At 44.8% G+C, this 11,916-nt stretch overlaps 1 protein-coding gene across 1 annotated transcript; it reads left to right on the plus strand.

The window, feature by feature from the left end:
• Positions 1-1,323: 1,323 nt before the first annotated feature.
• EMC7 (ER membrane protein complex subunit 7) lies at positions 1,324-6,045 on the plus strand. Its single transcript, XM_072115240.1, has 5 exons — positions 1,324-1,597; positions 2,135-2,254; positions 2,409-2,547; positions 3,844-3,924; positions 4,015-6,045. Exons 1-5 carry the CDS (start codon positions 1,383-1,385, stop codon positions 4,162-4,164), a joined length of 705 nt encoding a protein of 234 aa, XP_071971341.1. The 5' UTR covers positions 1,324-1,382; the 3' UTR covers positions 4,165-6,045.
• The last annotated feature ends 5,871 nt before the right edge of the window (positions 6,046-11,916 follow it).

Here is an 11,916-nt window from a genome sequence, read left to right on the forward strand (position 1 = left end):
ATTTGCGTGCACTTTTACTATGCATTTGGCTGGTGTGAATCTGATTTTCTTTTATGCATGTGTAAGCAGCTGTGTTAATATTTTCACAGCTGCTTACACTTCCAGAATTGAATAAAAACAGCTCCTGCCCTGACAATTCTTCCAGTTTATGGGACCCTGGAGGGAAGCTACAATGATCATCCAAATTTCTGCTTTATTGGTGTCCTCAGGTGCTGGTATCAATGAAAGCTGTGACAGAGCAGTGAGTATAAATCACAAATTAAATTTCTGTGTTGGCACTTTGCGATAAATAAGTGGGTCATGGTTGTAGTTTGGGCACTCGGTCTCTAAAAGGTTCGCCATCACTGACATAGAAGCTCTATGGAGAAAGGGAGTCACAGCAGCTAGATCCCCCACCACACTGCTGCGGGTCTTAACACAACCACTTGTTGGTGGTTTCCAGCTCTGACCATGAGAATTATAAGGCCGACGGCACAAGTGGTGTTTTGAACCATTTTTGGGCCGTTTTTAAGCAATTGGAAAACTGAAAAAATGGTCAAAAACAGATGCGTTTTGTAACGGATTACTTAAAAACGGCCTAAAATGGACTGGAATATAACGGCGAAGATTGTACACAGGCTTCTTGGACAAGTTTGCTGCAGCTACTCTACTGCAATATCCTCCAATGAATACATAATGCAAAACTATTCTGTCCATCTCTACTAATGTCTTGGAAGAAGGTGATAGGCAGTTTTGCCTTAGTAATTGAGTAAAGTGATGGATTGAGCTTGCATTCTGCTGCTCCATTCAATATTTTTGGTACTATTGCTGAGCACAGCGCTCCGGTGTCTCCAGCAATCTCATACAATATCTATCCACACGATGGCTCCCATAGTAAAGAATGGAGCGGCAGGATGCGTGCTTGACCTGTCACTTTATTCAATTATTGGGAATCGGGCCCATTGTTGCTAGGCCCAGCAGGTGTTATTTGGGCTGTACAATGAAAGTGGAAAAAACTATTGCAACTATAATTTAAAAACATTGTTTAATTGGATAAAACTATTTTTTTACACCCCAAAACTACAAGTTTTAGCCATCAACAGGAACAGATCAGGCAGTATAGGAGCTATAACAGTATTACATGATGTATATGATAATATTATACAAGTCATTTTGCATAATACATATCATTTATAGCAACAAATTTGAGAGATATGGATGAAAACGTCAGCCACAGCAGCTATAACACGATTGCAAAACCCCTATCTGTGAGGGTGAAGCCGCGGCGGCCATTTTGTAGAGGTTTTAGGCTACAAGAAAATGTCTCCTGCGCTGCGGACATGTAGGTCAGAGGCCGGAAGAGGAAGCACAGAGGGGGGAGAAGCCTTGTTCCTGTGCCAGTCATGTCGGCTCCGGTGATTTTGTCTCTTCTCTCCAGATGGAGCCTCTTGTTCCTAACCCTGCTGGTCCAGTGCCGGGCGGACATGGAGGTCTTTACCTCAGGAACAGAGAGGTTTAAGGTGGAGGGCCGGGCTGTGGTGCCGGGGGTGCGTCCCCAGGACTGGGTGAGCGGGGCCCGGGTGCTGGTGGACGGGGAGGAGCACGTCGGCTTCCTGAGGTAAGAAGAGCATTAACCCCTTACTGACCACCTGTCAATATCTCTGCTTGCTTTTTTTTCCAATGAAATATGTTTTTAAGCTGTCCAGATGTTAGGTCCTGTTCACATTAGAATCGCCCAATGCATTGGAAAAGATGCAAGATATAATAAGGGTCGTTATATATTGGGGCATGATACAATTATTATGGATTTACTGCATTTTTTTACACTTGAAACTTATTATAATATCCAGTACTGGTGACTGGTGCCCCCTTATGACCGGGCCAACCACATTCTAACAATGGGAGACCATCTACTTAATATGGCCCTGAATGGCCGGGGGTGCATGTGCCTTGCGGCTCCATTCATGCTTTATGGATAGTTTGCAGCCACCGTTATTCCCGTACTGTATGAATGACGCGTCAGTATCAATGTGCGACCTGCTGCGGCTTCCCGGGGGTCAGACCACCCTCTGATCCTGAAACCTATAGCGCAGTGAATGGGATATTGGGGTGTGAATTCTATTGCAATGACTAATGGTGTTCACCTCCTTTTCAGGACTGACGGCAGCTTTATCGTCCATGATGTCCCCTCCGGATCCTACGTGGTGGAGGTCGTGTCCCCTGCTCACCGCTTCGAGCCTGTCCGCGTGGACATCACCTCCAAGGGGAAGATGAGGTAACACCTGTCCTGTCATCTACATAGACAGCATGTGATAGAGTGCCAGGGCATCAAAGGGGAACATCCATCGTTTAAAGGGGTGTCCTGACATCCCACTTATCAGCTGACTGGAGATATCACATCAAATTTTCCCTCTTTCATTTCTACTAAGGGCAAGATACGTGAATCACATCAAAACCTCAGAAGTCGTCCGCCTGCCGTACCCCCTGCAGATGAAATCCTCCGGGCCCCCTTCATACTTCATCAAGAGAGAGACCTGGGGCTGGACTGACTTTCTCATGAACCCCATGGTAGGTGCTTAGACTACTTAGACTACTACTACTTTTTTTTGTCTTTTTCAATTAAAGGGGTTGCCCTTTGGATTTGAGAAGTTAAACTTGGGACAATCCCTTTAATTCTTCTGTCTAGAGCCATAACTATGTTGTACCAGCTAACTGCAGCCACCACTAGGGGGAGCTTACCACAGCTGTCTCATTACTGAGCACTAGAGATGAGCCGACCTAATGTTTGGGGATGGCCCACACAACCGGGGCACATTACTGGATTAGATTCCCAAAAGCCAGTCCGGCAATCTGACGCTCCTAGCCATGGCTATGATTGGCCAAGGCTTTTGTACCCCTGGCCAATCCGTAGTCATGGCTAGTGGCGTCAATTGGGCAACTTGTCTATTCGGCCTCCAATTCGGCAATATGTCTGGGTCGAACGTGAACTGAAGCATTGGTTCTGCTCATCTCTATTTGGCACATTGTATGAAGCTCCTGGGCGCCCCCTGGTGTTGGCTGCTGGGCAATAACATGTTATACTTTTATCTGTTAGTCCTGGGACATTTGGATCTGTGTATGAGAGAAACTGGATAATCTAGAAAGTAATCTGGACAGAATTTTGTATTGATTTAGATTAAAGTAAGAGAAATAATACAGTTTGCCCCCATACAGATGTAGTTTTAATGATTAACACTTTATCCTCTACCCATAGTATAGCAGATGGGATCACTGGGTCTGCTGTCACACACAAGATCTGGGGTCCTATGCTTTTTGTTCAGACTGAGCAGCCTGATGCTGCTTGCACAGATAGCTGAGTGCTAGGATTGGCTATCCTCGCCAGTCCCATAGACCTTGGATAGAGCAATAGAAAGCATGTGTTGCCAGTGCTGCATATAATCAGCGGACACCGGACCCCCCCCCCCCATTCTTATGAGTCGAGATGGGTGGACCCGTAGTTTTACATACGGGCTAGAACGTATTGGTGGCCGAACAGCCAATCTCTCAAACAGATCCCTTATGCTAATAACCAAAGCCGTGATTGTCCAGGAGGATCTATAACTATGGGTCCGCTCATCTCTATTTATCAGTAATGGGGTTACCAAAAGTCAGAAAGCAGATACTTATCCCCTACTCTGTGATTTTTGGGGAAACCCCTTTAAGTTCCAGCATCTCTGGATGGAGGGGAGCTTGTAAGATACGAGAATTCTACTCCTAGTTTCTACAATTTTAGATAGGGAAAGTAATAACCCTAAGATGCACAATATTATAGGGGTTAAGCACCTCCACCAATCACGTACTGACGACCTATCGCGTTTCTTCCAGGTGATGATGATGGTCCTTCCTCTGCTGATCTTCGTTCTGCTTCCCAAAGTTGTGAACACGAGCGACCCTGAGATGCGGAGGGTAAGAACTAGTGTCGTGGAGGGGGATGTGTCCGGTCAGATTTGGGACCTAGTGATGGGCACTTTCCTGACCCTTTAGTCTCTTCCTCAGGAAATGGAGCAGTCCATGAACATGTTGAACTCCAACCCTGAGCTGCCGGACGTCTCTGAGTTCATGACCCGACTCTTTACATCAAAATCCTCCAGCAAATCCAGTAGCAGCAGTAAAACGGGGAAGATTGGAGTCGGGAAGCGGAGGTAGTGATACGGACGGAAGCCTATCACCTATCACATCCACCCTCTGTCTGTAGGGACACTGCCTTGGTTTCTTAGGACGCTGTTGTTTTTGCTTTATTTTGTGGCTCGGCGGGGGTTAATACATTAAATGTATAAATATGTAGAGCCCTATAGATGTGTCTATATACCTGCATGTACCCTGCCTGGGGAAGACTTGAAAGGAATCCACCTACACCCCTGGTGTCAGAGCAGTTCACATTAACATTGCAATTTTTTTTTTTGTTTGTTTGTTGATTTTACACAAAACCAATTCAATTCTCAGCCATACTGTACTTTATATCCTCCAGATAGGACGGTATGTGTGGTAATAGATGGTTAGAAGGGTTGTATCACAATTGATTTTTTTTTTTTCTGAAACAGCGCCACTTTAACACACAGGCTGCTTCTGGTATTGCACTTTACTTGGAGATGCTGCAATACTGGATGCAGCCTGATCAGACTAGCGCTGATGTCTGTGTTACAAAACTGACATCTTTTCACAACTTTATCGAACCCTTTTAGGCTTTCTTCACATGTTGGGGCCAAGGTGTCCATATGATACTGGCAGAAGCCATGCCGAATGCTGCAGTTTTACGTTATTTTAAGAGAACCTGTCACCGGGTTTTTACCTCGTTAAACTCCCTAACCCAATCAGACAGGGGATGAAATGTCCTTTCTAGCATTCCTTCATTTATGTGAAATCTCCCTCCAAAGTCTGGTGAATATGACTCTTCTCATTCCATTTTCACACGAGATGAGTCAAATTTAGTGGTTGCAGGGTTAGTGTCACTTTAGAAGCCCCTTTCTTCTGTTCTATAGTACCTAAAAACATGCTGCTGGTGCCATATTAAAGATGAGATTCTAATCTTTCATATCACATCAGGCTAATGACTTTGTGAGCTGGACAGACTTACAGACAGCTAAATACGTAGTTGAAAATGTGAGCTGCTGATAAACATCCTTTATGTCTAGTTCTGTTTGTCTAGAGCCATAAACCATAACCTTGTTGTGATCTGAAAGATTAGATTCTTATCTTTTGATATGACACCAGCAGCACATTTTAGGTGCTATAGAACAGAAGATGGGGGCTTCTCAAGTGGCACTTCCCCCTGGAATCACTAAACTTGACTCGTCTTGTGTGAAAATGGGAGGAGAGTCATATTTGCCTGACTTTTGGGGGAGATTATTTGTAGGTAATGGGGTGAAATTTATCAAAAGATGGATTGCTAGAAATGACATTTCATCCCCCACCTGAAGGGGCTAGTGGTTTAGTAGGATAAAACCTGGTGACGGGTTCCCTTTCGCTGTTATGCATGATGAATTAATTAAAAAACGCATATAAAACCTGCGGTAATCTCCATGCTGCTCAGGGTTTTTTACTCTGGGATCTTAAAGGGGTTTTCCAAGAATTTGCTATAGATGGCTCCATTTTCCAGCCTCTGCATTAATCCGCTCTTTGCTGAGCCTGAAGACAGTAATTCCTGGAAAATCCCTTTAACACTCCAGACACGGCTGATAACCAGGGCATAACCTGCAGCACTGACTGATCCCTCCACCCCTTTAATTGTTTGGCCTACGTGTGAGATTAGTGTGGGGGGGCTTTGTGGCACACATAGTTGTACCCCCTGTTCTGTTTCGGTCTGTTGTGTCATGCACAGCCTGCAGGGGGCAGTATACGTCACAGCACGGTAATTCCTCTGATTGAGTCTATAGTACGGATCACACTTGATGATGGTAACAGGATATAAGAGAAGCCTCGTAGAATAATTTATATATTTATGATGTATATGTAGAAGATGTTGCTGGGGGATACATCTGGTCATGAATCGTGATCTCCATTAAACTGTGAAGAGATTTTTAAACCTGAGACGGCCGGAGTCTTCCTCATTTCTATGTGTTGATAATGTCTAATCAGAAAGGTTGGTTCTATTAGTAGCTTATCCTATGTGTAGGTCATTGGTAGTATGGGGGGCCCCTATGAGAGGAATATTGGTGCCCAAACTCAAAGCAGCGCTCTACTTACTTCTGTGAGAGATGTCCTGACAGTCCCATAGAATTGAACCAAGCGCTGGTCATACAATTACGCGCACATCAAACACTTGGGGGTGCATGTGGACCCCAGTTATTGTAATACCCATGGGTCCCAGTGATCATACACTGGTAGGGTATGTGTTACTAGTGGGAAAATCCATTTTAAGGTGAACCTGTCATAAGGTCTTCCAAAGTCATTGGACTATGAGCAGGGGCGGGTCACTCCTTGGCCCAGGGCGGGTCACTCCTTGGCCCAGGGCGGGTCACTCCTTGGCCCAGGGCGGGTCACTCCTTGGCCCAGGGCGGGTCACTCCTTGGCCCAGGGCGGGTCACTCCTGGCTACAGAAGCAGATAAAGACATCGTGTAGAGGTGAGCTGTGGATAGAGATCCAATTTCTGCTTCTTTTTTAACTGTATATCCAGTGCTGTAGATCAGAGAACCACAAGCCTAATGTAACCTGACAGATGAGATTGCCTTTAATATGACACCAGCAGCATGTTTCTAGGTGCTATAGAGCTGAAGATGGAGACATCTGAAGAGGCCCTTCCCCTGCGGCCTCTAAATTTGACTCCTCTCAGACAAATATGAAATGACTTTTCTCTGCTTATTGTCACATGACTTTGGGGATTTTTCGGTAAGGTGAGATTTCACATAAGAAAGCACATGTCATCCCCTACCTGTGGGGGCTAGCAGCTTATCTGGGTAGCATCTGGTGTCGTTGTCCCTTTTAAAGATGTGTTCACATTTTGTTAAAACACAACCCAGATCTGCTGTATGACGGATCCCACTAGTGATAAGACCTCAAAGTTTACACTATGAATTTTATTTGATATAGAGAACATATTGCAATCTTCAGAAACGAGTCATTTATTCACACACCCCCTATATTTACAAAGATCGGATCATATTCATTTTTGGACGTGTCTTATATTTTTTGTTGAAACCTGAAGAAAGTGTTCATGGGAAATCATTGTACCCTCCTCCGGGGAACACCGGGAGATGGTCATCATCAGGTCTGTAGTTTCCTGGATCCATTGGGGGGAAGTAAAATGGGGGTAAATCAGGCCGGAAGTCTGGTAGGGGGTTGGGTGGAGGATATTTGTTATATGGATTGTACGGGTCATAGGGGAAGGGGATGTCCGGTTTAACTGGAGGCTGAAATGGTCCAAATAAAGGAGGTTTGTTGGGGACGGGATCGGCACCTGCAATACAAAACACACAATTACATGTATATAATGTGGACACATGCGCCAGGATAGTCACATATCATGTTATACAGTAATACAATCCATATCTGGGCCCCTATATAGGATATAATGTCATTCATGTAGTAGATTAGGGCGCTGGGCTCCTCTGAAGTGTGAACTTGTCTTATTAAAGGGAATGTGACGGGTTCAAAATGGCTCCCAAACCAATTTTCATTACGACTGGATAAGTGGATGTCAGGACTGATCACAAGATTGGGGGGGGGGGTCGTCTTCTCACTAATGGATGGAGGGGTAGGCCACTATATTCAGTACTATGGGAGCAGTGTTGGACTGGCCCAGGATCCTCCGGTGGGCTAAGGCTCTAACCCCAGTGGTAGAGGACAACCAATTTTGAATTTTGTTTTTTTCCCCCCAGAAATTGATGTAGGTTCAGCCCCCAGGATAAATTCAATACTATGACATTGTATGAGAGTGTTAGAAAATTGCAGAGCACAGCGCTGGGATATCTCCAGCACTCCCATTCACAGACTATGCAACATCTGTCATTCCTATGGGCACATGTGCAACTTGCTGTTCCATTGGTTAGTAAATACAGGACTCCTTTACTCTTGATGGGTGAGCGTCATCCACCAATCAGATTTCATTGAAAACAATAGAACTTGGCACTGCCCTTTAAAATTCTACGTGCCCTTTAATAGATACACCATAGTAGTGGGTATGCTGGGTACAGTGCAGGGTTCAATGCCTACTGATAAGGCTATGCTCACATGGCGGGGTTAGATGCTCTCACCTCTAGAGACTATCATGCAGATCTTTACACATCCATTACTGCAGCACATCTTATTCCAGTCACACTCCTCACTGGTTTCACAGAAATTTCTTGCACCAGGTATACAGCGGACACCAGGTGGAACAGCAGGACATTCCCCTATGGAAACAGAAAACATTCCAACTATTACACAACAATATACACGTGATAGTGCGCTCATATAGTTCCTATAAAGTGAACTTTGAATGACCATGAATTTAAAGAGAACCTGTCAGCAGCTTGTACCTTACAAAACAACCAGCCCGTCAGGGTAGGTATGAGATGTCCTTTCTAGAATCTTTTTTTTTTTTTTTTTTTTTATGTGAAGTCAGACAAATATGACTCTTCTCATCCCATTTTCACAGGAGATGAGTCAAGTTTAGTGGTTGTAGGGGTCATGTAAGAAGTCATTCTCATCTTTCAGATCACATCAGGCTTATGGCTTTGTGGGCTACAGAATCAGAGATACAGGCAGCTAAAAACATAGTTGGAAATACAAGCTTCAAATTCCAGTTCCTTCCCATTTTTTTTAACTGTATGTCCTTTTCTATAGCTCACAGAACCGTCATCAGAAAGATGAGGTTCCTATCTTTAATATGACACCATACACATGTTTCTAGGTGCTATAGAACCAAAGATCCGAATTGGAACTCCCTCTGCAACCACTAAACTTGACTCATCTCATGAGTGGGACAGTGTGCCTTATGCGGAGGGGGGGCAGTGTGCCTTATGGGGGGGGCAGTGTGGCTTATGGAGGGGACAGTGTGCCTTATGGAAGGAACCGTGTGCCTTATGGGGAAGGGGGCAAAGAGTGGTTTATAGGGGGAGACAGTGTGCCTTATGCGGAGGGGGGGCAGTGTGCCTTATGGAAGGGACCGTGTGCCTTATGGGGAAGGGGGCAAAGAGTGGTTTATAGGGGGAGACAGTGTGCCTTATGGGGGTAGGGGGCAGTGTGGCACTGGGATGTGAGTTTTCTGAAAAGGGGCCCACTAAGGCTCTGTCGCCCAGGGGCCTACTTAAACCTGGAGCTGTCCCTGCCTACCTGAGAGCGCTGGTAGTTTAGTAAGGTAAAATGTGGTGACAGGTTCCCTTTAACTAAACATTGCCTTAGTATCACAACCAACCCCATACAGACTTAGGTTTTGCAATTATGGGCTATGCCCAAGCCGTACAATTGTGCTGCCGATGAGTCACCACTACACACAATGCAGTATGTTGTAACCTGTGATGATTCAGCTTTTAATTAAACATATGTATACAGTTGTTTTTATGAAATTTGTTTTATGGGAATGTCAATAGGAGCTGCCACCTGAAACTAATACAACAATAAGCTAGGCCGGAGGCTGGTCGCACACAGATACCCCCCTCTGCCCTGTTATCTGTGATCTCCTCTGCAGATTATGTAGTGGCTGCTTTCCACTTTCCAGCTTCCCCGCTCCCTGCACAGATGATGTTCTCCCATTTCTCTCTAATATAGCAGAACTTGTTCCTTCTCTCCCCTCCCTACTTTTTCCTCTACACCGCCCTGAGCCTGCAGCAGACAGAAATATTATTGCAAAATCAGTGTTAGAAGCAGCAGGACAGCCGGATATTTATAGGAACACTGCAGACTCTACAGCAGCAGAAAAAGAAAATTGGGACTTGTATCTATCCATAGAGGGTCGGCGCTAGCACTAGGCATACTTGGGCAAGTTCCGGGGCCCAGAACTCCGGGTGGGGAGGGGGGCACTTAAGACTGTACATAAGTAATCCATGAAGGCTAGGGGGGGATATCTAATGAATCCAAAGGGCAGAGGGGGGCTGTATATAATATAAACCAGGAGGGGAATCTGTATAAAAAAAACTGGGTACTATTTTATCCTATTTTAGGGAACAGGAGACTGTTTAAGTTTCAGAATTTTTAATGTCACCACATGAGGTCACTGCAAAGGGGCCCACTGAGGCTCTATCGCCCAGGGGCCTACTGAAACCTGTATCCGACCCTGTATCCATAGCATAGGTAATCAATGTCAGATAGGTGGAGGTCCATCACTTAGGACCCCCAACGACACATTGATTCAATCCACCCTGAATGAACTACAATACTGGCAGATGGTTGGCTGGGGGGTACCCTAAACTATTTAAAGTGATGGCCTATCCTAAGGATAGATCATTAATATCAGTATGCTGGAAAACCCTCTTTAATTTTGCATTTGGGGGAAATCAACTAATAAAATGAGTCAGGTGTAAAAACTATTTTCATATAAAATAAAAGTTTTTTCAATTTTAAGATACTGATGACCTGTCTATAGAATGGGGGTGACTGCACACAGTCAATAAGGTCTCAAGTCCAGCTCCATTCTCTTATGTAGTGCCTTGCACCAGTAATTGCAGCTCTGATATCGGATAGGCTTAAATAAGAGCATAGATGCAGTTCCTACTACTGGCCACTACTCTGATGTATGTAGGAATAAGCTGATAAACCTGGGTCTGAGTGAAGCAGGTCCTGGAGCACGCAGCTTTATTACCTCTAGATGTTCTTCCCTGTAGTATTCTGTAATGTAAGAATTTCTCAGCTTGTAAAGTCCCAGGACAAATTTTATAATCACCCCAGAAAACACTTGCGTACAACTACTGCATTTTAGGACTGACCCTGTCTCTGCTCAACTGCATCATATATCACTACTTTGAGTCCATACTTCTTCCACGTGCAGCCTGGGAAAAACATCTGGTCATATTTTATATATTATATCTCACAGACTAGGGTTACTTGGTATAACCATAGATACATTCACTGATTGGCTGCAGCAATTACTGTCCCCTATGTCAGGATTTCACTGCTTGACCAGAAAGTACAGAACAGCGAGGGAACGGGCTTGTTTGAGTAATTTCATCATAGGAACTGAAGAATGGAACGAATGATCAATATGGATCCTAAGGCCCCTTCCACACTTGCGTTTTTCACGTTTCACGCTTTTGACGCGCAGAACTTGCATTGCACTCTGACCCATTGTAACCCATGGGTCTTTTCAGACTTGCATTTTTTTTCACGCACACACGCGTTTTTTTTAACGTGCGTTTAAATCTCGACATGCTCTACTTTTGCAAGTCATACGCGTGAAAAACGCACCATACAAGTCTATGGAGAGGCATCAAAAACGCATCGCACTCTGAGACACTGGCAAGTACAATGCAAGTTTCACTGACCAAACCCTGATGGCACCCTGATCAGACTCTGACGTGATCTGCAACGTAAGTGTGGAAGGGGCCTTAGGAACTCTTATTGGAAATAATGGGGTCTGTTAGGTGCCCATTACGGTGCCTATCATTTGGCCAGACAAAAGCATCCTACACACAGGGGTTTTTTTGTATCCTGAATAAAGCCCCCTATGTGAACAATGCACATTATACAGAAAATAAAATATTGCCAGGGATCAGATTCTGCATGCTACATCACGATCTTCATAGCAATCTCAGTACTATAATTACGGGAATGATCACGCTTATACGAGCCTGGTACTTAGGCCGTAGTGTTCACGTCATGCTCAATGGCTGCAGTATCTTACGCTCACCCTTTGGTCTTCTAAGAATGAAGCCGGAGGTCAGGTCCATCCCTGCTAGGATGGCACATAGCGTCAGCAGGACAATCCGTCTTGGAGGTGCCATGTTGCTGTGAATGTCTGACGCGATGTCCATGACTTTATATATGCC

This window comes from Engystomops pustulosus, chromosome 7 (genome assembly GCF_040894005.1).
Source record: "Engystomops pustulosus chromosome 7, aEngPut4.maternal, whole genome shotgun sequence".
Lineage (NCBI taxonomy): Eukaryota > Metazoa > Chordata > Amphibia > Anura > Leptodactylidae > Engystomops > Engystomops pustulosus.

Bases quoted from the DNA above. Each gene is read 5' to 3' on its own strand.
- EMC7 (XM_072115240.1), top strand. From the start codon at position 1,383: ATGTCGGCTCCGGTGATTTTGTCTCTTCTCTCCAGATGGAGCCTCTTG. The intron at 1,598-2,134 runs GTAAGAAGAGCA...CCTCCTTTTCAG, and splicing joins GAGCACGTCGGCTTCCTGAG to GACTGACGGCAGCTTTATCG. The intron at 3,925-4,014 runs GTAAGAACTAGT...TCTCTTCCTCAG, and splicing joins GCGACCCTGAGATGCGGAGG to GAAATGGAGCAGTCCATGAA.